At 38.8% G+C, this 21739-nt stretch overlaps 1 protein-coding gene across 3 annotated transcripts in view; it reads right to left on the reverse strand.

Annotated features, from left to right (window-relative positions):
- The window catches only part of NUP107 (nucleoporin 107), a 40293-nt gene extending 18554 nt beyond the window's left edge, over positions 1-21739 (reverse strand). Inside the window, exons 1-17 of one of the 3 annotated variants that reach the window (XM_054988794.1) lie at positions 21650-21739; positions 18072-18151; positions 16822-16908; positions 16522-16637; positions 15976-16108; positions 15062-15165; positions 14023-14150; positions 13070-13118; positions 12645-12716; positions 12058-12146; positions 10902-10980; positions 7639-7752; positions 6508-6598; positions 3983-4059; positions 3236-3295; positions 1733-1878; positions 1484-1532 (exon numbers count right to left, since the gene is read on the reverse strand). In XM_054988794.1, coding sequence (XP_054844769.1) covers positions 1484-1532; positions 1733-1878; positions 3236-3295; positions 3983-4059; positions 6508-6598; positions 7639-7752; positions 10902-10980; positions 12058-12146; positions 12645-12716; positions 13070-13118; positions 14023-14150; positions 15062-15165; positions 15976-16108; positions 16522-16637; positions 16822-16908; positions 18072-18151; positions 21650-21657 — 1482 coding nt within the window. In that variant the 5' untranslated portion in view covers positions 21658-21739. Of the gene's footprint in view, positions 1-1483; positions 1533-1732; positions 1879-3235; positions 3296-3982; positions 4060-6507; positions 6599-7638; positions 7753-10901; positions 10981-12057; positions 12147-12644; positions 12717-13069; positions 13119-14022; positions 14151-15061; positions 15166-15975; positions 16109-16521; positions 16638-16821; positions 16909-18071; positions 18152-21365; positions 21521-21649 lie in introns of those variants that run through there. The other 2 variants (XM_054988795.1, XM_054988796.1) reach the window with 2 other exon arrangements.

Here is a 21739-nt window from a genome sequence, read left to right on the forward strand (position 1 = left end):
AGTACTGAAACAAACCAGATTAGTTCCCAGCCTCATGCCATTTTTTTGGGAGGAGAGAGGAGTGTAGGCATTGAAGATGGGGAAAAATCTATCTTGATGCATCTTATGAAGATCACTACTCCCTTTTATTTTCCCTTCCTTTCTCACCAGAAGTTCAGATGCATCCACAAGAAATCAGTTTCTCAATAGACAAGGGCAAATCCAGCTCTGGTAACCAAATATTGAGCTCAGTATCATTCTAATAAGGTATAAATTATACCCCCTACCTTTTTGCTGCCATTCTGTGGTTCTTGCACCTACGCTGTGGTATCTCAACTTTGCACAGGGCCTAGATTTATCACAGCATTTGCGGTGGTAGCATAACACATTCTCTCTCTCTCTCTCTCTCTCTCACACACACACACACACACTTGAGTTGACAAAATGTTGTGATGCCGGTGCTAGTAAGCTTCCCTCTGTAAGACTTATACCCTTGTGTCTTTCACTGCTGCAATTATTAAGTGGAGAAAGTTATGCTCCCTACATAACCCTGGGAATGGGCTGAGAAGTCGAGCGTTTCCATTTCACTGCTCCTGTGGGTCACGTGGGCTGTCAGGCAACTCTTGTCTTCTGCTCTTGGCTGGCGACAGCCGTCTAGCCCATGTCACTTAGGCGCACTTTCCTTATAATCTGACAAATTCCGGTGGGATGGATGTCATTTAAGAGTAAGAGGAGTACATGAACAATACCTGGAAGGTGCCACTGGGACCTCAAGGGAATTCATACAATCTATGTCACATTCATATCACCAAAACTGCGATGTTCTCTGTCTTGAATTATACCATCAACAAAAATAAAACTGTACAATGTTGAAATAGTTTAGTCACAGTAGGAGAATATTACAAGGATATATTTCTGCTCATACAAGTCACTTTTGTCAATGGAATAAAATGTTCCGGGTTCCCCACTTCCTGCTGGAGCCCACTGATCTCCCTGAAATGCTGCTCCAGGGGGACCCTCCGGAACAGCATGAGAAGCAAACTGGGGTCTACAGCAGGAAAAGGAAATTGGTGGAAATCACCCCAGCCTTTCTTCAAATGGAAAATTTAGTTTTGATCCAACAAGTTCATAAAAGAATGCTACATGAATACTAACAAAATAAACGCAGAGGCTTAAAATGTTTTAAAAGTACATAGAAATGTTTAAAAGTAACTTTAGATGAAAACGCCTTAACACAGCGACTACAGACAATCATAGAGGTATTACTGTGACGGGGAATAATGCGACATATTATTAATATGAATAGCCTAAGGAACAATATTTTGATTAAAATATCCTAGATATCAAGTACTGAAAAATTGCCATTAAAATGCAAAAATAAGCACTGACACTCCTCACATGCGATGAATGTCAAATCTTTTTGACATATCTAAATGTTACTGTTAAAGACGCAAAATGAAAGCACACAAAAATTTTCATTCTCTTTTGATTGTCTTAAAATTACCTTTTTGTCTGTTGCTTGAAGTTCTTCAAAAACCTTTTCTAAAGTCCAGCTTCAAAATATGAGGGGAAAAATTCAAAAATAGAATTAGACACTATAGTTAACAAAAATAGATCATATTACATTATGAAGATTAAGCAAACCATGACTTACTCAAGAAATGAGCTGTGGCTCACGAAAGCTCATACCCTACCACTAATTTTGTTAGTCTTATAGGTGCTACTGGACTCTTGCTCTTTTCCAATGACTTACTTTGTTTGTAAAAATTCTCTTGGGAGTTCTTCTGTCTCCTCTGTGTTCATCACTGATGTTCGAATTTCCTGTTCAACAAGAGTGTCCACCATCACCCTGAAATACGCCCAAACTGTATCCTCCCAAGTGTCACAAACTGGAAGGAGCTTTATGTTAAAAAGGGAGAAAAATTAGCGGAAGTAATAATTTGGAAAAGTGTAGCATTAAAATCTGTCTGGAACAAAGAAATGTAAGAAACGTTCCTGGAATATCTAAAAATTGGTATTATAAAACAGGGATCCCCAGCCCCCGGCCTGTTAGCAACCGGGCCACACATGAGGTGGGTGGCGGGCGAGCGCAGAGCCAGCTCCAGGGAGCAGGCGAGGTAGTGGTTGCCTATCACCCCCAGATGGGACCGTCTAGTTGCAGGAAAATAAACTCAGGGCTCCCACTGATTCTGCATTGTGGTGAGTTGTATAATTATTTCATTATATATTATAATGTAATAATAGAAATAAAGTGCACAATTGTATCATTCTGAAACCATCCCCCCCTCCCCGGTCCGTGAAATAATTGTCTTCCGTGAAACTGGTCCCTGGTGCCAAAAAGGTTGGGGACCGCTGTTATAAAACACTTGGCCTAGAATAATTCTTACTAAGCCCACATTCATTTGTGCATATAAAAGCATGGCAAATCACTTGAATAACAACAATCATGAGGAAAATCTACCTGCTATCCCATTTATGAACAAGTTTCGCTATGTAATTCAGGCAATTTTTCCCAGTGCAATCACAACCCTTCCTTTTTACAGCTTGTACTGTTCCAGTGGGAAAAATGCCTGAGCTGCACAGGATTTTTTCATAACTGCCGTGGGGCTGCCTCCAAGTTTTTGCATTTTAACAAGTTTAGGGTGTCATTATGTATCTGTGTGAAATGGGGTCTCAAAATATCTTCATTATTCCTATCACACAAATATAGAGTCTACTATTGCATGTATATTCTAAAATATGGAAACATTTTCCTCACGCTGAAATATATTCAAGATCTATTTATAAGAGCAATTATGTTCCTGAGATTAATATTTAACTTTAGGATTTTACAAATTTTTAAATGGGAAAGTACAGGAGACCTATGTCCAATATCCCATTAACGGTTTTTGAGCATGCATGAAGTCCAGCCTAACTTATTTAAAAGGCATCACAGAAAATGTATTATAGATAGAAACTACTCATTGCCTTGCTCCACCATCAAACACTAAGATGGAACAAATGAGAGTTAACCTATTACCTGAGATTAAGAGCTCACATAAGAAGACAACACAACACATAAGCTATGTACCTGCTTGTAAAGACTTGCAAGTTCAAGAATTAAAGCCAGGCTTTGACCCAAAGAAAAACAAGCCATTCAGTGCAGTTGCACCATGTGATTACTCCAAAAGGGTGGCAGACTGTCTGTTGCCCCATCTTAATCTACTGGCAAAATGCTTTCACGCTCTTCTGACAAAATGCTATCAACAGCTCATACCTGCTTGAGGTTCCCACTCAGCGCTGCATAGATTGCTCTCTCGTACTTGTCAAATTGCTCCTGAAATATTCAGTTCAGGAACATTTAAGAATTTTTTCCAAATATTTGATTTTATAGCTACTTAAACATTTACTAGATCCTATTCAGGAAAGCATGACATCCAGCTGATTTTGAAAGGATTAGAAAACAATGGATACAGTAGTCGTTAGTTAACCACCTAATTCAGCATACTGCCACAAGTAGATTTATTAGGCAATATCCAAGCAGATTCAATTGCCTGCAGTACCAAGGATTACACAGCTATATTTTTATAGGTAGCTATAACGCTTCCAAGATTAAATTGGATTAGGGTACCAGGGGTTAATAAAATGGGGTTAATAAAATAATCTAAGAAAATGCTTTTCAAATTGGTACCTTCTGTTTGGAGGAAGAAATTTTATAAAATACAGTACCAGTAGTACTTGACACCACATGTGTTAAATTGTATAATATAGTCCTAACCTGTTTATGTGTTGGTTAAGGGTTAGCTATCTTTAGTTTTTAATCCTTTCAATTTCTTCAATGGTCAATAATCAACAATTTCTCTCAATATCATACAGAATGGCCATAAATTACTTACTACATTAAAATACAGTTCTCTTAGCAATCTTTTACAAAACCAGTGTGCTTAAAAAGCATTAGTGATGTTACAAAAATTGGGAGGCAATGAGAGATTTTCTTTTAACAGAATCTACTGTAAATGCTCACCTTTTCTGCCAACCGCCAGCAGCTTATTTTCCAAATGCATCTGTATGGATTTCCTTCTACTGGTTCCAGTTCTGTCCCTATACATAAAAAGGAGTTTTATAAACAGTAAGCATGATATTTCAGTAAGAAATATTGCCCAATGGAAAATTCAGTTTCTCTGAAACTTCTCTCAAATATTAATTATTCATAACACACAATTTTAAAATTATCTTTCATGAGTTTAGCCCTACTTTACAGTTTGGAAAATTTTCTGAATATTACTTTTTATTGTTTCAGTTTATATCATTTCATGCTATTAAACTCTAAATGTAGTTCTATAGCCTCGTGACTCTGCATTTTAGCACAATTATTTACTAGTAGGAAGTTAAAGGGGAGAAAGAGGGGAAATATAAAAGAAAAGACTTCTCAGTGTAGTTGAATCAATTGGAAGGGCAGAGGTGGATAAATTAAAGAGGAAGAAGCTCCAGTCTTGGTAAAAATTAGGTAGGGCTCTCAATTTTTTTTAAAAAAAATCTTGCTGATGTAGAAAGTAGGTTACCATTAGAAGTTGCCATTAAAGTTTCCACGCATTAAATGCAAAATGTCCTCCCCCCAAACATGCTGAAAGCTGCCACCACCTATACTACAGCTCTATACTACAACTATGTTCAGGTACAGATACGCTGGACACAAAGGTATCTCCATCTGTGTGCTAGCAAACACGATGGTTAATGAATCAGGCCAACAGACTCTATTAGATAAATGTGTAGTCCTCAAGTTATTCCATCTAACAAACAGTAAAGCAGATGGCTTATGCTGATCACTGGCCAGTCACCCACAAATAAAGGTGGAAAATTTCAAGAATTTTTGAAGCCATGGGGAATCCTGTCCCCCAAGAAACACACAAGGAAATTTGGGGTGGGGTGGGGGTGGATTGTATTATGTGTAATACTTTTCTATCAATCATAAACATATTTGGACACTTTAACATCATAACATGCATAATTTTAACTTAGATTGCATATAAAATTTCATTAATTGACGTATCTGTGGAATGTAAACCTACAAATAGTTTAGTTTTCTACCAGCAAAATTGCAAATGCATCCAATACTAAAGCAGGAGAATGTTGCAAGCTGTTGGATCCTATCCTATATTAGGAAATTTAATTCATTTCAAAAGGGGAAAAATACTTCATAGTGTGTGTGTGTGGGAGATTTCAGACTTCTCATGCCATAGATTTTGAGTGAAGAAAACATTGTCTTTAAAGGCATTTCATGATTTTCTTAGTAGTCCCCAAAATCACCGGGTTTTTTTAAAAGAAAAATTTGAATGCTATACAGTTTGAGTAACTGAACCTTGCCTTAAAAAGCATTTAACTCATTCCCAAGAAAAAGTATTTCCACAATGTTTCTATTAGAAAATTTGAAAAAAGAACTCCTCAGATCTTTCCATGCTATACATTTGAGTAAAATCTTGTCTGTGAAAAGCGTTTTCCTTGTTCCAAAAAGGGGGGGGGGAATCATAGGAGCCGCCCCCCCCCATGTTCGTCCCATCTCTACTCACAGATAAGGTAGGAATTTCTACATATCTGAAGGACTCCCAGAGAAAAATATGACTTGTAATTTAACCAGCAGCAAGAAAGCAGTCCTACAAGGAGTGAGCATACAGGGAAAATTATCAAGAAAGAGGAGGGATGGGGAAAGCAGCCTGTTCAAGCCTCTGAGTTTACAGAATCCAGGAGGGGGTTTCCAAATCACCCCCCCCCCCCTCCCTCACTGCAGTGATTCTTCGCAGGCTTGTTTCCATAGCAAAGAATGTTGCTGTCAAAGTGCCTATCGTGAAGGGAGCAAAAGGAGCTCATTGGCAGAGAAGACCAAGGGTTTTGCCTTGCTCTTCGTATGCAGAAAAGTATTTATTTGGAAATGAAGGGCACAACATTTCTCCATCTCCCTCCAAAAGCATGCTCATTGTCTTTCAGAATGTCGACAGCACAAAGATCGCACAGTTCCCATCCACCTAGAGATGCCACTCTCCAAGCCAGCAGAAGGAGACGGGGAAAGAAATCTGCTCAGGCCACTGAGTGCTTACAGTATACTGGGGGAGGGCAGATTTCTTTTACTCCAGTTGATACCCTGCAGGCACCCCACTTGTAATGTTCCCATTAATTTTTTTGAAAGAAAGGTACTTATTAAAATTTTTTAGAATAGATAGATTAACCTTAGAAAGTAGTTGTGAGAAAGTAATTTTCGGAGTCAACTTTACTGGGTTAGCCCCAACAGTAGAGCAGTTAGTGGCTGTGCCCTCATCGCCATACCAGCTGAAAACCAACACAGTAATCAAGCCCCTCCCTTCCTGGTCAGCCACAGCAAGAATAGGATGGGAACAGGATCACGTTGCCGCACATGTTGACTTGGGCACAGCCTTCAGTAGCAGTGCTATAAAAGACTGAACTAGTAGGCAGTTGGGATATGGCAGCTCTGAAGCAATTGCTAAAACAAGAGTCCAGGTATTTCCTAGGCCAAAACAGAATCCTAAACCTGGGTACCTCCATTCACATTAGGATCATGGTACAGTTTCCACCCTTCAAGAGTTGCTGCTCTCCATGCCTGTCCACATCTTTTGCACAGTCGCTGGGCCTGTAAAAATAATAATCAAGAGAAATAAGCATTTTTTTCCTTTTTAAATAATATGGGTAGTCGGCTAAAAAAAAAATCCTATAGTGTTATCATGCAATTCCCTCCTCTTGCAGTACAACCTGGTATTTGGCATTAAAGACGGCATCCTGGAAAGAACAGATTTACAGATTACAAGAAATGGCATTAGTGTAAGGAGATCGTGTGCTTCTACTGCTGCCACTTAATAATAATAATAATAATAATAATAATAATAATAATAATAATAGATTTATATACCACCCTTCAGGACAACGTAATGCCCACTCAGAGCAATTTACAAAGTATGTCATTATTATCCCCACAACAAAACATCCTGTGAGGTGGGTGGGGCTGAGAGAGCTCCAGAGAGCCGTAACTCGCCCAAGGTCACCCAGCTGGCTTCAAGTGGAGGAGAGGGGAATCAAACCTGGCTCTCCAGATTAGAGTCCCGCGCTCTTAACCACTACACCAACTGTCTCTTGTAATGTGCAAAACACTTTGAAGTCTGTGTTTGCAAACACAGCAGTGCAAATACAGAGATAAGAGCTCTAATAGCCAGCAGTGCCTTCCTTACTGTACAGAGAAGCGTGACAGTTACTAGTCTTTTTCTAGACTCTTGGCTGTCAAAGGTGGCTTAACTACACATTAGCAAACATATGCTGAACATGCTGAACACTGAACAGGCTCTGGTGCTGAATTTCTGCTTACTCACAAATATGCACATTATATATTAGAAGATTTACACACTTAAAGTGTATTGCAGCACTCTATAATTTGGGGCAAAATAACCCCTCCCACCGTTTTTTCTCCTGATGGGAGGGGGAGGAGGATAAACCCGAAGTGGGAAACCTGAATATTTTTCACGTGCACACCCCTATTTACGCGTACTGAAGTAATTGTCACATACATTAGTTTTGTCATTAACTTTCAGTTACAACCATTTACCCCTATTTTTAGACTAGGTGAAGTTAGCAGGTAGTGTAACAACATATGCAAGATCCTAAGAGAGATTTGAGGCTTACTTCATCTGTCATTCCAGCTCTAATAAGAGTAAAAAGGAACTTCAGCAACCGTGCATCATCTTCCCGATCCAAATCATCAAGCGGCAGTTTCTGTCTTATTGGAGCATCTGGGTCCTAAATATAAAATCAGCACTGATTCATCAGAATTGTGAAAAAATATTTATCCCCATTTACTCATTTTAAGAAAGTGTTTGAAAATAGCAGAAGATGTCTGTGGCATGATTTTCCTTATTTCCTATACTACCACTAACATTCAGCTCTTCTCTTTGAACTCTGAAAAAAAAATCAAACGAGCAGGCTTGCCAGATCCCCTGCTACAGTGAGGGATCCCTCTGCCCTCAGCCCCTGCTGCTCCCCTGGCTAGCCAGAGGGGTGAAGATGTCCAGGAACAGGGGAGGCAGGATGGCAGTTACCTGGGTATCCCCATGATTACATCATTCATAGTGTGTCTTCGAAGCTACGGGTTGCACCAGGACTGACTTAAAAAATTAGCCCCGGAACAACCTGTCACTTCCAAGTCATGCTGGAAATGATGTAATCACTGGGGGATGCAGGTGATGCATACAGGACCCCCTGTGCTCCCTACAACCCCTGATTTTACCATGGGAATACCTGGCAATCCTGCACACAAATTTTCTAATTCTTGTCACTCTCAGTCCACTTATTTATTATCCTTCCCTGCTCCTATAGAATCTATGTAAAACCCATCATAACTTGATTCAAATATTTTCTGCCTAAAAATTCCATCTTTCTACTTAGAGAAAATGGGTATAGAGGCCTTGGACCTATCATTTCTTAAAAGATAGCCCCCTAATCTGAAACAGCTACTCACCAGGAACAATGACCCACACAAGCCCAGAAAAGAGATCCTGCAACAGAGGCAAATGCCAACTTTGAACCTATATTCATTGAGGTAGCTATTACCAGGCATAATATCAGCTATACCTAGGGTTGTCAGCTCCAGGTTGGGAAATTCCTGGAGATTTTTGGGGTGGAGCCTTGAGAAGGTGGGTTTTGGAGAGGGGCCTCAGTAGGGTATAATGCCATACAGTACATTTTCTCTAGGGAAACTGATCTCTGTTGGCTAGAGACAGGTTGTAATTCCGGGAGATCTCCAGCCACCACCTAGCTATACCACCTGCACATCTTCCAATGTGATATATGTAATCTGTCAACAAATATTCTTCTGTTTACATAAGACAAAGACATCTATTAAAATAAACTGGCACAACAATGAATTCTGACATTGCAAACAGCAATATTCAGAAAATGGGAGAACATTCAAAAGGAATGCTCAAGAAGAAAACCTGCTGAATTAGAATGTGTCTGGAAATGACTGAACTCATCAAGGATTGAAACAAACACACTCACACTTTTCTGATTACAGATTGCTTATTAAATTTGCTTAACTTTTTTTGATTATGTTATCATCAGTTATGACTGTAATTGTCACTGTGTTTATTTTATATATATTTCAGTTCCATATACAAATGAGAGATTGCTCCTGTTGCATTTTGTGGCCTTTTGACACCACTGTTCCCTTTCCCCCCTCTACATAGATGAGTGTCTGGAGGGGTCTCTCTCTCTCTGCCAACTGAAGGCAAACCTCACATCTGATGAAGAGGGCTCGGCTCCACGAATGTTCATGTCACAATAGAGCTATTAATTTTTAAGCTGTCACAAAGCAGCTTTTGATCTTCCTAGGAACCAATGGGCAGAAACCTATTTAAACACCTAAATGACTCTCATTCCTTTGTAATCATAGTTATAATACACACCAGAATTTTTCAAACTATTCCAAGGAACTGAGTTTATCAAGGTCCCACAATAAGATGACTAACAACATACAAACTTTCCTGAAAGACAGCTTACCCATGCTGATCTACCATGCTGGGTATTTCTAGCTCTTGGTTCATAAGGGGCAATAGAATATCCAAAATACCTGACCAAGGCTCTCCCCTGTATGCATAGAACCTTGCCCAGAATATAGCGCAACTTGCAAAGGTTCCATTGAAGACATATAGATATCAACAGAAAACCACAAACGTATTTTTAAAAAAAAATCTCTATTCCACATTTTTCTTTTGTTCAAATCACTTTTGAAAGTCAGTCATGTCAAAATTACATCATCCCAGTAAAATCCATCAAAGACTACAAGGCAGTTTAACGTCTATAGGAAAACATTCAGCTGTCCAGCAACTAAGTCACAACAGAATAAACTGTTTGTCCTACTAAAGAGGTCTCCCTTGTGGAAAATTGCCCATGATAGCACTTCCTTGACCTCCTCTGGGAATTCAGTGCATCAAGTTGGATCCAGAACAGAAAAGGGAGAGCCAGCATGATGTGGTTAGAGTGCCAGTATAGGATTTGGGAGACCTAAAGTTGAATCCCTGCTCTACTACTGAGGCTTCTTGGGTGACCCTTTGGGCTAATTACACACTCTCAGCCTCACCTACTTCACAGGGTTCTTGTGAGGATAAAATGGAGGAGAGGCAAATGATGTAAGCTGCTTTGGGTCTCCACTGAGGAGAAAGACCGGGTAAAAATGAAGTATATAAAAATCTTACTGCGATGGTCTGTGCCTGATGAAAGAAAGGCACTGTCCCTCTGTTTGGTGTGAGGACTAAGCTGGTACACATATTCACACGGGAAGAGGCAATACTTTGGTTAGATGGATCCGAGGTGAAACAGGGATTTAAAAGTAGGAACTAACACCCTGAACTGAGCCCAGAAGTGAAAAGTGTGTGAAAAACAGCTTAATATAATGCACTTTGAATCCAACACTCACCAAAAAGTGAGCAGCTCCATTTTGCAGTTAACATAGAACACACAGAGGAAAACTAGTACAGTGCTCTTGTACTATTGCTGGGGCGGTGGATGAAAGAAAGAAATACAAGTAATGTCTTTGTTTCAGAAAATGTAAACGCTTTCCAGATAAGTAGCTGTGGTAAAGTTTGAATATTGGTACAATTTTTACAACAGATACTGGTTCAACAAAAGGTTTTACTGGTCCTACTGGGTAAATTTCTCATCCCTCTTGCCATGTTAACAAGGCAAAATATTTACAATGCAAATCCTAAGCAAGAGATCTAGCAATTGCAGGAGTCTAGACTAATGAGAATGGACTGTAGCCAGGTAGAGTAAGGCACCCTGTCTCCATTTATAGAAGAATTTTTTCATGAACATAAGAAATTTCATCACACATGGAAAACTCTCATTGCTTAATTTATACACTTAATTAAAACACTCTAAGTAATACCTACTAATTCAGTTACTATTGGTCGTGAACTTCCAGAGAATGTGTTTAAATGTCGCTGCTTCAAGATATGTAGAGTATTCTCCCTGAAAACACAAGGCATATTCCCATGTCAACAGAACATGTTTCCAGATCCACAGCATCTAAATCAATCAGTATTTGAACAGAACATAAAGCAACGACTTGCCTAACGACACTACCCCAAATCCCAGTTTGTAATTAAATTCATCCCAGAAGTATAGGTATCCCCACCATTACTGAAATCTCTAACAGCAGTAATAAATTAGTGAAGCATGCTAACACCCTCCCAAACTATATAAATAAGTTACAACAGGCTTGGTAAAGGTGGTAAGGGGGGACAGAACGTGTGCCCAGTCCTGTGACTCTCAAACCCTGATTTCAGTTGACTGTCCAAACCAGCCCCATGAGACCTTTCCTTCTTCCTTTTTAATCCATAAGGTGATCTTTTTCTGACCCATACTGACTTTCAGTCCATTCTTAAGCATGCTCAGGTTCAATGCATCTTACTTTTTGGTCTGTGTGCGTAATATTGAATTAATCCTGAAAACGTTCATATTCATTGTGCATCTGTAAGAGGCAACTGCTTACAAAACCTGGTTTAGTGCTTCAGTACATTTTGCTTTCTTAATTTAGAATTTTTTTATGCCACCTCTCCAGGAATCTGCCCAAGGTAGCTCACAAAATAAAAATATAAAAGCTATTAATTAAAATCCAGCCTTAAAAACCCAGTCCGGATAAACGGTTAAAACAGACCACTGGCAGCTTTCATACTTAAACTAATAGATTCTATCAACTCTCATATAAAAGTTTCAAAGATATAGCTTAATTTTTGACATTTTCAAATAACATTAGAATTAGTTTTCATTCTGGTAATGAGCTTTATGCGTTTCCAATATTATTTATTATAATCTAGTTTAAACAAAAAATTAAAAAGCTCATGAAAAGCTCCTTGTTTTAGTCATGATGCAGCATACAGGATACTGCACCACTGGCTTAGTATAAAGAATTGCTCTTTCCAAAATTTCCACTACTTAAAAGACAGAGGTTTTGAAAAGCCATTCTGTAACCAACTGTTTGAAATATTTATGAAGAATGTGAGAAGCACATAAGGATGGAGGCTCAGTAGGTGGCCAATAACTTACCAGTATACGGACTTTGCATAAAACTCGATATTATCAGAAAAGTCTCCAATGTCATCTTTGGCAATGCTCTCTAGCCAGTCAACCACCAACTGAAAGTAAGGTTAATTTAATTAAATAGAAAAAAAACAGAGTAAGATAACAACTCACTTTTCTCCAACTTCCACTTCCAACTCTGAAAAAGGTGGACTCAAGGGAGCCCAATTTTGTATATATTTACTTGGAAGTTAATTTCAGTAGGCTTAATGGTACTTCCTGGGAGTAAGCATCAATTGAATTGCAGCTGAGATCAGATTTCTCCACCTATTCTCAATCTCAGTCTTATTTAACTGTTTACACTTCTGCAAATAAGAGAACAGCTGCAGTACAGCTGTTAATTCCCATTTTAAATAACGTTAAACACCCAGCAAACAAACAACCCTGCCTTACTCTCATTCTCCAGCACTGATCATTGTTATTACAAGCAACAGGATGGGATTTCCTCATTATGAGCCAAGACGGGCTGCAGCAGCCAGATCCAGCCAGACATACTCCCCACCCTGTGACTCAGGATTTTATCCCAATTCTTAAAAATCTTCCTTTTGTCGTACCTGGCTTTGTCGAACCAATGAATCCCTCTGGAACAGATGGTTCACAGCAGTCTTTTCACTAGCATTTATAACCTGTAAGGGAACAGGTCCTCCTTATAATTTAAAGGACATATTTCATCGAGAATCATTATACAAATATTAATGTTTTTTTCCCCACTGAATGTTTTGGACACTTTTTGCAGTGTCCAACAATTTCCAAGCAGTGCTTAATTGACTTCTATAAATCAGTTATTTTAAATGTTTATCTCTGCAGCTTTAGTTTCAATTCCCTTCAAAACATAAAAATAAGAAAAAGTTTAATTTGGTTTGTATTTTTCCTTTTCTTGAAATTTTGAAAAATGCAACATCACAGTAAAAAGAAACACAGATGTCTTAAAGTTTAAAGTGATCCGTTAATAGGAAACAGCTGAATGTAACAAACTTACCGCTATGTCAAATATATTTTCATCTTCTAGAGCAGACTGTATCCTATCCCTAGATTTAAAGCAAAGTGCAGAATGTTTTTGAAGGTTTAACATAAATGTTATTTCTTAATAGCTACACGGAATCTGCTGAAATCCAGCAGAAGCAAACATAATACAAATCAAAATATTTGGACACAATCCAGCAACATCATGCAGAGGATCCTGATGGGGAGCACCATTTTCTCCTCCCTCACTACTGCCACCGCGGTCTCTCCTTTCACCCCTTCTTGTCTTCCATTCTCCTTCCTTCCTCACAACTCACCTCCTCTCACAGAAAGAGGTGGGGATAAATAACAACAGTAATCGTGTGAGACAGTCTTGTGAGACTGCAGCAGTGTGGTTTTCCTGGTAACCCAAAATGGCAGCTGAGATTTCACAAGGAAGTTTTAGGAGATCTTAGCAGCCACTCTGGGCTGCCTAAGCAACACAGACAACATTGTCAAGATGCCCATCTCAATAAGAGTTTTCCATGGAATTTGCTGGAGGGCTTATGACCCCTTCCCAAGCATCTGCCCTCAGCCCTTCACCAAATGTTAGTGTTCACCTGATGCTTTGGAAAAGGCCGTAAGCCCATAAGCAAGTGTCGCAGAAAGCTTTAGGCAAGGTTTGAGGAAAGGTCTCTTTTAGCCTCTCTGCCCTCCCGCAAGAGTGTTTTGATACACACATGGAAAGGCATACTTGGTTGTTAAATACAGGACTATCTACTACCTAACCTTAATACAGAAAAGACATCAGTTTTCTTACTGTTCGGAAGTAATTTATCTAGCAATTATTTAAAAACATACATATCTCTTAAGTGCACACTGTTTATGTAATCAACTGGCATTTATACTTTCCTTAGTGTCCACATCTACAATCTAACCACAGGAACTAATGAACTGACAAGGAATCAAGTAGCTTTTCAAGGGAACTACCTGTACATTGAGGACAACAGTCTCCATGTTACCATCTCTTGCTTGAGAAGCCACAAAACACTAGCAGTCCTTGAAAATTTCTGTTTTCCAGGTGTTGCTCGGTACACTATTTTTTGGAGAATATTTACCTGATGAAAATAAAAAATTATTACTTTTTATTATGTTTGTTTTATATGAGGTTATATGTGCTTAAAGTAAAGCAAAAATGAGAGAGTTTCCCCCCCATCTACAGAAGTTCACAATCATACTGTAGATAGTAAGCTTGTATAGATATGAATGTCTTCCTCTATATGAAAGGAACAGACATGGGTAAGAAGGGCTGACTTACTTGGCCTCCCTTGGGATATAAAGGGTGGCTTGAAGGGGTAGATCTCTTTATGAAAATGATAATATAGGCATCGGTGGGTCCAAAACTGCTTTTGATCACAAAAATATTTTGTGTGGAGCAATTTTTATTTCAAATGCTAGTAAGCCAAATAAAAGCATGCAAATGTGATATTTTGTCACGTTGCCTTTTAAGTTTTCCTTCAGAGATCCTAGGGTTTCCACAGTTCTGCTTGTTAAATACTCGAATTATGGGTTAGCATCCACCAACCAGCAGTTGGGCAGTATATATTTGAATGAAACAATCAGAGTTTAATCACATCAGAGTTCATAAACTGTGATTTACCTTGATGTTTAGTTTCTCACAATATCTGAATGCACCAGAGATTAAAGTTTAGGTACTTATTGATGGGTACATTACTTAATCCTTTCCTTACAGAAAGGATGCTCACGCTAAACGATAAAACTAAACAACTGTCTAATTTTGACAGAACATCGAAGCTGAAAGACCAACAGTGCAATTGTAAGAAGTGTTATACTTCAAGTGTCATTGGGCTTAGAGGGGTGTAACTCCGCTTTGAATTGCATTGCAAAGATCTTCTCCATATTTATTGGCACATTTAGGACACAAACTCTACGTTTATTAGATGAAGGGAAAGACGGCATTTTGATTAAGCAAGAGCTGAATGGATACTGAGTAATGTATACAATATACCTGGCTACTGCAAATCTCTTCATACTCATCTACAAGCTCAAAGACTGTAGTTGAAGTGTGCTTTAAAAGGGAATGCAGAAAATCAGAGTACATGCTCCTGGTAGCTAGAATCACCAATAAAAACATTCTTATTAGATTAGAATGCGTATCTTTATCATTGTAGTTTCCATAAAAATTAGCACTATATTTCAAGCATATTTTATACCAAAAGCCCCCTTGCAGATATTCCTCATAATAGTAAAATTAAGGTTAATATAGGGTTGTAAACACAACACACCTGTAAGCGGGGTAAAAGACATAAATCTGTATATATTAATAAGAAAAACTGTATTAACTAATTTGGTGAATTCATAGTATTATGATTCTGAAGTTATACACAAAAAAGAACCTTCAAAGCAAACAACAAATTTGTAGAAATGTGCAACACAAAGTACAATCCAAAGCAAAGTTACTTCAGTCTAAGCACATTGAAATCAATGCACTGACAACGTGCCTAACTTCTTCCAGTGTATTTAAATCACACACAACACATTAGGAATGTGTTTTCTTATGGTTTTCTTATAATAATCACACAGCTAGATGAGACAAATCTAGCCCAGCCCCTACCCTTCAAAAGGATCTACCAATTTTATTTAGAACTCCTTTTAATTATTTTGTGTTTATATTTATTGGCAGTTCTAAATGGTGTTTTTAAACTCTGTTTTATCCATTTTATGATTGTTACTTTACTTATATCATAAGCCACCTTCAGTTCCTGCAAGGTAGAAAGGCTTCTGATAAACATTTTAAATAAATAAAATACCACTTACTGAATTATCAATACATATTAATTCCACCTCCGTCCCCATTGGTTATAGACTGCACTGTAATACATATTCAAAGAAAGGACAAAGGTAACACAAGTGATCTCTCACCTGCTTCCCCAGGATCATCCTCATTCAGGAGAACAGCACTCTCAGTGACATCCTCTGCTGTACTATACTCTAAGTTTGTGAACACAACTGAATGCGGAGGTGTGAATGCAGTTGTCCAATCACTGTCATCTAACTAAAAAATACAGCATGATAAGTCAGATAAAACCTAGCCCGTCTCACAGCACTGCCTAGGCTTTAGACTATGATTCCTTATTATATAAATGCTTGGGGGTGGGATGGAGGGAGATTGACCAAAACAAACTGCATGTTCTTTCCAGAGGCAGCTAATCAGAAATTGATCACGACGCTACCTGTATAAAAGTCTTAACTCTGAAACTGTTATCCTAAAAAGATCATCCAAGCTCTTGAAAACATTTGCAGATTTCATATTAACTTATTATACTGCTCTTTTCATATGCTACACAGCCATAAGGACTAGAATCTCTGATTAAGAGGGAAGTAAATAAAAAAGAACCTTAGCATTGCATAAAAGCTCTGACGGACCCTTGGTCACGTGCTGGCCATTCCTGTTTAGCATGATCTTACCACAGACATGTTTCCAAGATGTCCAGGAGTTTGTGTTAGGTAAGGTGACTTTACTCCCATGCCCAGGGTTGCAGACATGCTGGGTGGCTTCATGACACTCCGGCTCTGTGGACTAACTTAAATTTTAAAAATTTAAAATGTTTTTCTGAAGAAAAATGTTTATACAGCTTCTCCAACCCCCCTCCCCAACATTAATAAATTTATGCAACTCAACGTAGATCTGAGAAAGTAATGAATTTAACACAAATCCCTGAAATAAAACAAAATTACTTAAAAGGTATTATATTAAAAGGACCTTACAAGAGAAAGACATCAGTCCTTGAGTCTTGTGAACCATTGGGCTCCTTGTTATCATGCCACTTACACTTTCATCCAGGGAAGCAAGGACTGGGAAAGGAAAGACCGCTAAGAAAAAAATTATTCCAAGTCTGGTAAACACAGTGCCACTTATCTCTCCCTTCAAATGCCCCCTTAAAACCTGCCTTTGCTGTGAAGGTATTGCTTAACTTTGTTAACTTTGTTCTCATCACCACAGAGAGTATGTCACTTATTTTCTCACATTTTTAACCCTTTATTAACATCCCTCCTTTTTATGTTTGAAATTTAAAGTATAGTCTTCTTGGAGCAGAAACTTTTTTTTTGCTTGCATCACTCTGTCTCATGTGCAGCAATGCCACTATATAAAACAAAGCATTATTTAAAGAAAAGTAAGCAGCATAAAACTTCAGAAACTGCGAGAGCATGATCCATTACTGTTCTCTCGCAGGCGCTATTTCAATGATTACTTCAGAGAACGTATGCACTGTTTAAAATGGCTAAAGAAACATAAAGGAGGTGATACCCATTCTATGCAGAGCCTAGCAAACTGTGCCTGCTTCTCTCAGAAAATGCTTTACAAAACCAATTCCAGTTCCATAGCAAAAACTTATCTTTAATTTTATAGTAGCACTTCTCTTCAGCATAGTAATAACTTTGCTTTTCCCAAAATGCTACCTCATGCTACAAAATCCGAGCCACTCCAAAATCCATCTTAAGTATGTTCCATTGAGTTCAATGAGACTTGCTTCAAGGGGAGTGTATAATAGGGACAGATAAATTTTGCGGCAAACCTCTCTAGCAGCTCAACATGCTGTTTGACACTCATAATTAGATCATAAGCCAAACGCACATTTGTTTAGCTCAAGCTGAACAATGCAAACAACTTTCATAGAGGATTGTTCAGAAGTTACTCTCAGCTGATCAGAGGATCAGCTGGGAGGCGGTTTCTGATGTCCCTCCCAAGAAATGTTGCAGATTCTCAACCTTACTAGGACACAGCACTGTTACCCAGGGGAGAAGGGAAATCAGAAGTTGATTCCTACCTGCTCAGTGGATCAATTAGGTACTTTAAACATTAAGCAGCAAAACAACAACCAACCCATCACATTAAGTTATCTTACTAAGGCATCAACAGTTTGAACATTTTTTTTTTACTTTGGGAAAAGAGCTCTCTCTCAAATCCAAATATTTATGTTTCTAAGTTAGAGACAAAAGACTCTAGAAAAGGATACCAGAAGCTTTTTTCTGAGAACTGCGTTTTCGAACTGGCCGAGGCACTTCTTGAGGGGAGGACACATTTTGAAAGTCATTCCTGAAAGAGCCCAGAACAATGGGAACTATCAAATGCTCGATGTTCTCTGACTTGATTTTCATTAAATACAGAATAAACAAAAAAATTAAACCTGAATCTACAATTTCACATCTTAATTTGATTTTAAAAAATCCAAATGATTCCTTTTATAAGACTACCTCTTCCACTGCATCTCACTGCAGACTCTAGGAACAGTTGTGACAATAAACCAAGGTCTTGTTTGTGTCAGATATTGCACTGGACTGCCTTTTTTCTATCTCAATTCATTAACAGATTGCAGACATTGTGGGTATATTTTATTATATGGAACAAGGTCTTTTCCAGCTATGAAGGTGTACACAGAAGTACATAATTTAAGCAGTGGGCACATTTTTATAGCACACTTACTGATTTCTGTAGTTCTTAGGAAAACAGTTCAGCAGAAGCCAACTGACTGACTAGAAGCCTATGAAATCACTCATCAACCCTCGCCAAAGCAGTTTGTTTCTGCTTTTTGAATGGCACAAATGTGCATTTAATTGCACAGATGTACATGTGGCAATAAAAAAGGTAGATGGCCCATATGAAGTAGAGGAATGGGAGAAGACAAGCTACAAAGTCAGCATTCCATTCAGTGCATCCTCCTACATGCAGAATGATGGCAAGAGGAAGCAGACCTCAAAGTACGGGAGACAAACAAAGCAGAAAGTCCTGATTTGCATGTATGTTTACATTTCCTTGGAGATTTTACATACTAAAAAACATCCTGAATAGCTGAAATCTAGAGAACAGTTCACAGAGAGAAACCTTAGCAAAGCCGAGGGCCTGAGAAAAGGGGCCTATTGGCCAAGTCTTGTCAATTTTTAAAGAATTTCTATAGTCTTTTTATCTACCATGGCATCCCCAGACTTATAATTTAGAGAACAAAAAACCCTACCATTGTGAGTGTGTCTCTAGCTCAGTACTTATTACAATCCAGTTAACTGAGGTGGTAGCTTTTCCTACACAATGTCAGTAACAACTCTCCTTAAGACACATACTTATGATCTTTTGAGCAAAGATCAGTAGGCAGCTGACTAGACAACATCTTCCAATTAATATATTTTAAATGGCACATCTTGCTTGGAGTCTCTCTGGTGGAGAGGTGGAATAAACTGATGGCTTGTCCAGCTTCTGTTGTGTATAGGACAGTGGTTCTCAACCTTTTGTATTTTATGTCCCATCAATCTCTCTATTAAAGAACCTGGGCCCAATCATGATAGAAGCAAAAAGTGCACTTTTCCCAAGAAGGACATTTAATATATTTACAGGCATTCTGCTATTATATTTATCATTTACAGTTAAGTGTTAAAGACATTAAAAATTGTAGAATTACAATGGCTAATTCCTGGCTAGCAGGGTTACCAGGAAGTGGCAAATCAAAGACTCTTGCTGGTGGGCAAGAGGAATGAAACATGAAGTGTCCGAGGTTACTACAAGCATGCCTAAAGGTCACAGACGAATAATCTCTGGCAGGTAGGGTCAGCAAGAGATGGCACATCACATCTGCAGGTGGACACAGGGTGTGAGGGAGTGAATGCTTTATAACTGTTATGAAAAACCTGTGTCTTAACTAGAACACTTCTGCTTCCTAGCAATAGTAAGCATACCTCTGGTTGAGAACCACTGGTCTAGGGCCCATTGAGAGCATTGTTCCTGTATTCTGTCCTCTGAGAAATAATTTTCAACCATAACTAAACTGCAAACAAGCAGCATGATTGAATGATAAGAAAAATAGAGGAGAGGGAAAGGAGAAAATCTCTGGGAAGGAACAGAATGATTTAGAGAAAGTTAATTTTTGAGAGAGAGAAAGTGTGGCAAATAAATGGGGGGGGGAATGAAAGCGCGTGAGGGAAATGTATCTGTAGAAAGTATTTTCAGTATATGTAGTAGGATAATTCAGTGTGACTGTTGCATTAGATAGAAGACAGAATATAAGAAGATTCATCTTTCTGGATCAGATGAAGGAAGGGGCTGTTGCTCAGTGACAGAGCATCTGCTTAACATACAAAAGACCCCCAGTTCAATCCCCAGCATTTCCAGTAAAAAGATCAGGTAGCAGATGATATGAAACACCTAAGCTGGAGACCCTGGAGAGCTGCTGCCAATATGAGTGAACAATACTGTGATGGACTGATTCAGTCTAAGGCAGCTTCATGTGTTCAGGTTGCATGTGTTTAAGTTCTGTTTAATCTAGTTTCCATTTCCAACAGAAGCCAAATAAATGCCACTGCAAGCTCAGAATGTTTTCCTTGCATAGTTGTTGATAGACCCACTGATCCATGAATTTGTTTAACTTTTTTAAAAGGTTACTCGATCTAAGGCAGAGGCCACTAATTCAACACACAGTAGTGAATATCAAAAGCTCGTTGTGTGAAGTAGTAATGCAAGGAGCATTTCTTTAGTAAGGTTGTCTCTCTCTCTTTTTTTGCCCTGTGCAATCAATGTGATGCAGTCAGGAGAGGAAGGAGGATGAGCACTTCCGACTATGGCATAGCAAATGTAAAAAAAGGGAGTTGTAATTTTTAGAAAGGAGATTTAGATTGAGTGGATGAGAGAGAGATTTTCCACTCTGCCTTGTATTCAACTGGTCTTGGGCAAGCTGCTCGTTTCACAGCCTGTCAAATATGCCTTCTGTAAAAGGATGTTGCAATAGCAAATGCAGGAACAAAGAAGTGATTTGAGACACCACTTCTATTGTTATGTATCTGAACCACTCATCCCTATTTATTTTATTTACAAAATTTCTGTCCTCATCTGGACTACCAAAGTAACTAATGGATTGAAAACACACATCATAAAATCACGTTAAATTTTTTTGAGACTCAACAAAAACACATCAAACACTTAAAACCAAGTTAAAATAAACCAAGTACAGTAAGACATAAAACATACATAATACATAAAACAACCGTTAAAAATTGGGCAAGGAGGAGGGATCAAATGAGAGAATGCAACACAAAACAATTTCAGGTGGTTAGCTGTGTTGGTCTGCAGTAAAAGATCAAGATTAGATTAGATCCGGTTGCACCTTAAAGATCAACCAGATTTCCAGGGTATGAGCTTTTGACAGTCAGGAAGCTTTGACTCTTGAAAACTCATACCCTGGAAACTTAGTTCGTCTCTAAGCCACAAAAGGACTCGAATCTTGCTAGACAAAACCAAAAAGCCCCACTCACAAATATCCTTACTTCACCTACGGAAAGTGAGAACTCCTTTCCTCCTCCTCGTAACAACTGTCTGAGTGTCTAATCAGTGCGAGGCGTTGCTACCGGCGCTTTCTTACATCAGCTGCTAACATATGAGAGAAAACTTGAGCCACCTGCGTGCCCAGCCCAACACGCAGTACAGTCGGGACGTGGCTTGGGGATCTGCCCGGCCACCACCGCGACACGGAGATGAAGAAAACACCTCGCTGTTAGCTACAAACGGCGGACGCAGACACGCAGCCGCCTTCCTGCATGCGGACGACAACCTCACCTGTCCATCTCTCCGCTACAAGCGACTATGAGCGCTTGAGACTTTCGGCTTCCCGCTCTCCGGAAGTGCAGATCTTGAACCGGAAGTGGA

This window comes from Eublepharis macularius, chromosome 9 (genome assembly GCF_028583425.1).
Source record: "Eublepharis macularius isolate TG4126 chromosome 9, MPM_Emac_v1.0, whole genome shotgun sequence".
NCBI classification, from domain to species: domain Eukaryota; kingdom Metazoa; phylum Chordata; class Lepidosauria; order Squamata; family Eublepharidae; genus Eublepharis; species Eublepharis macularius.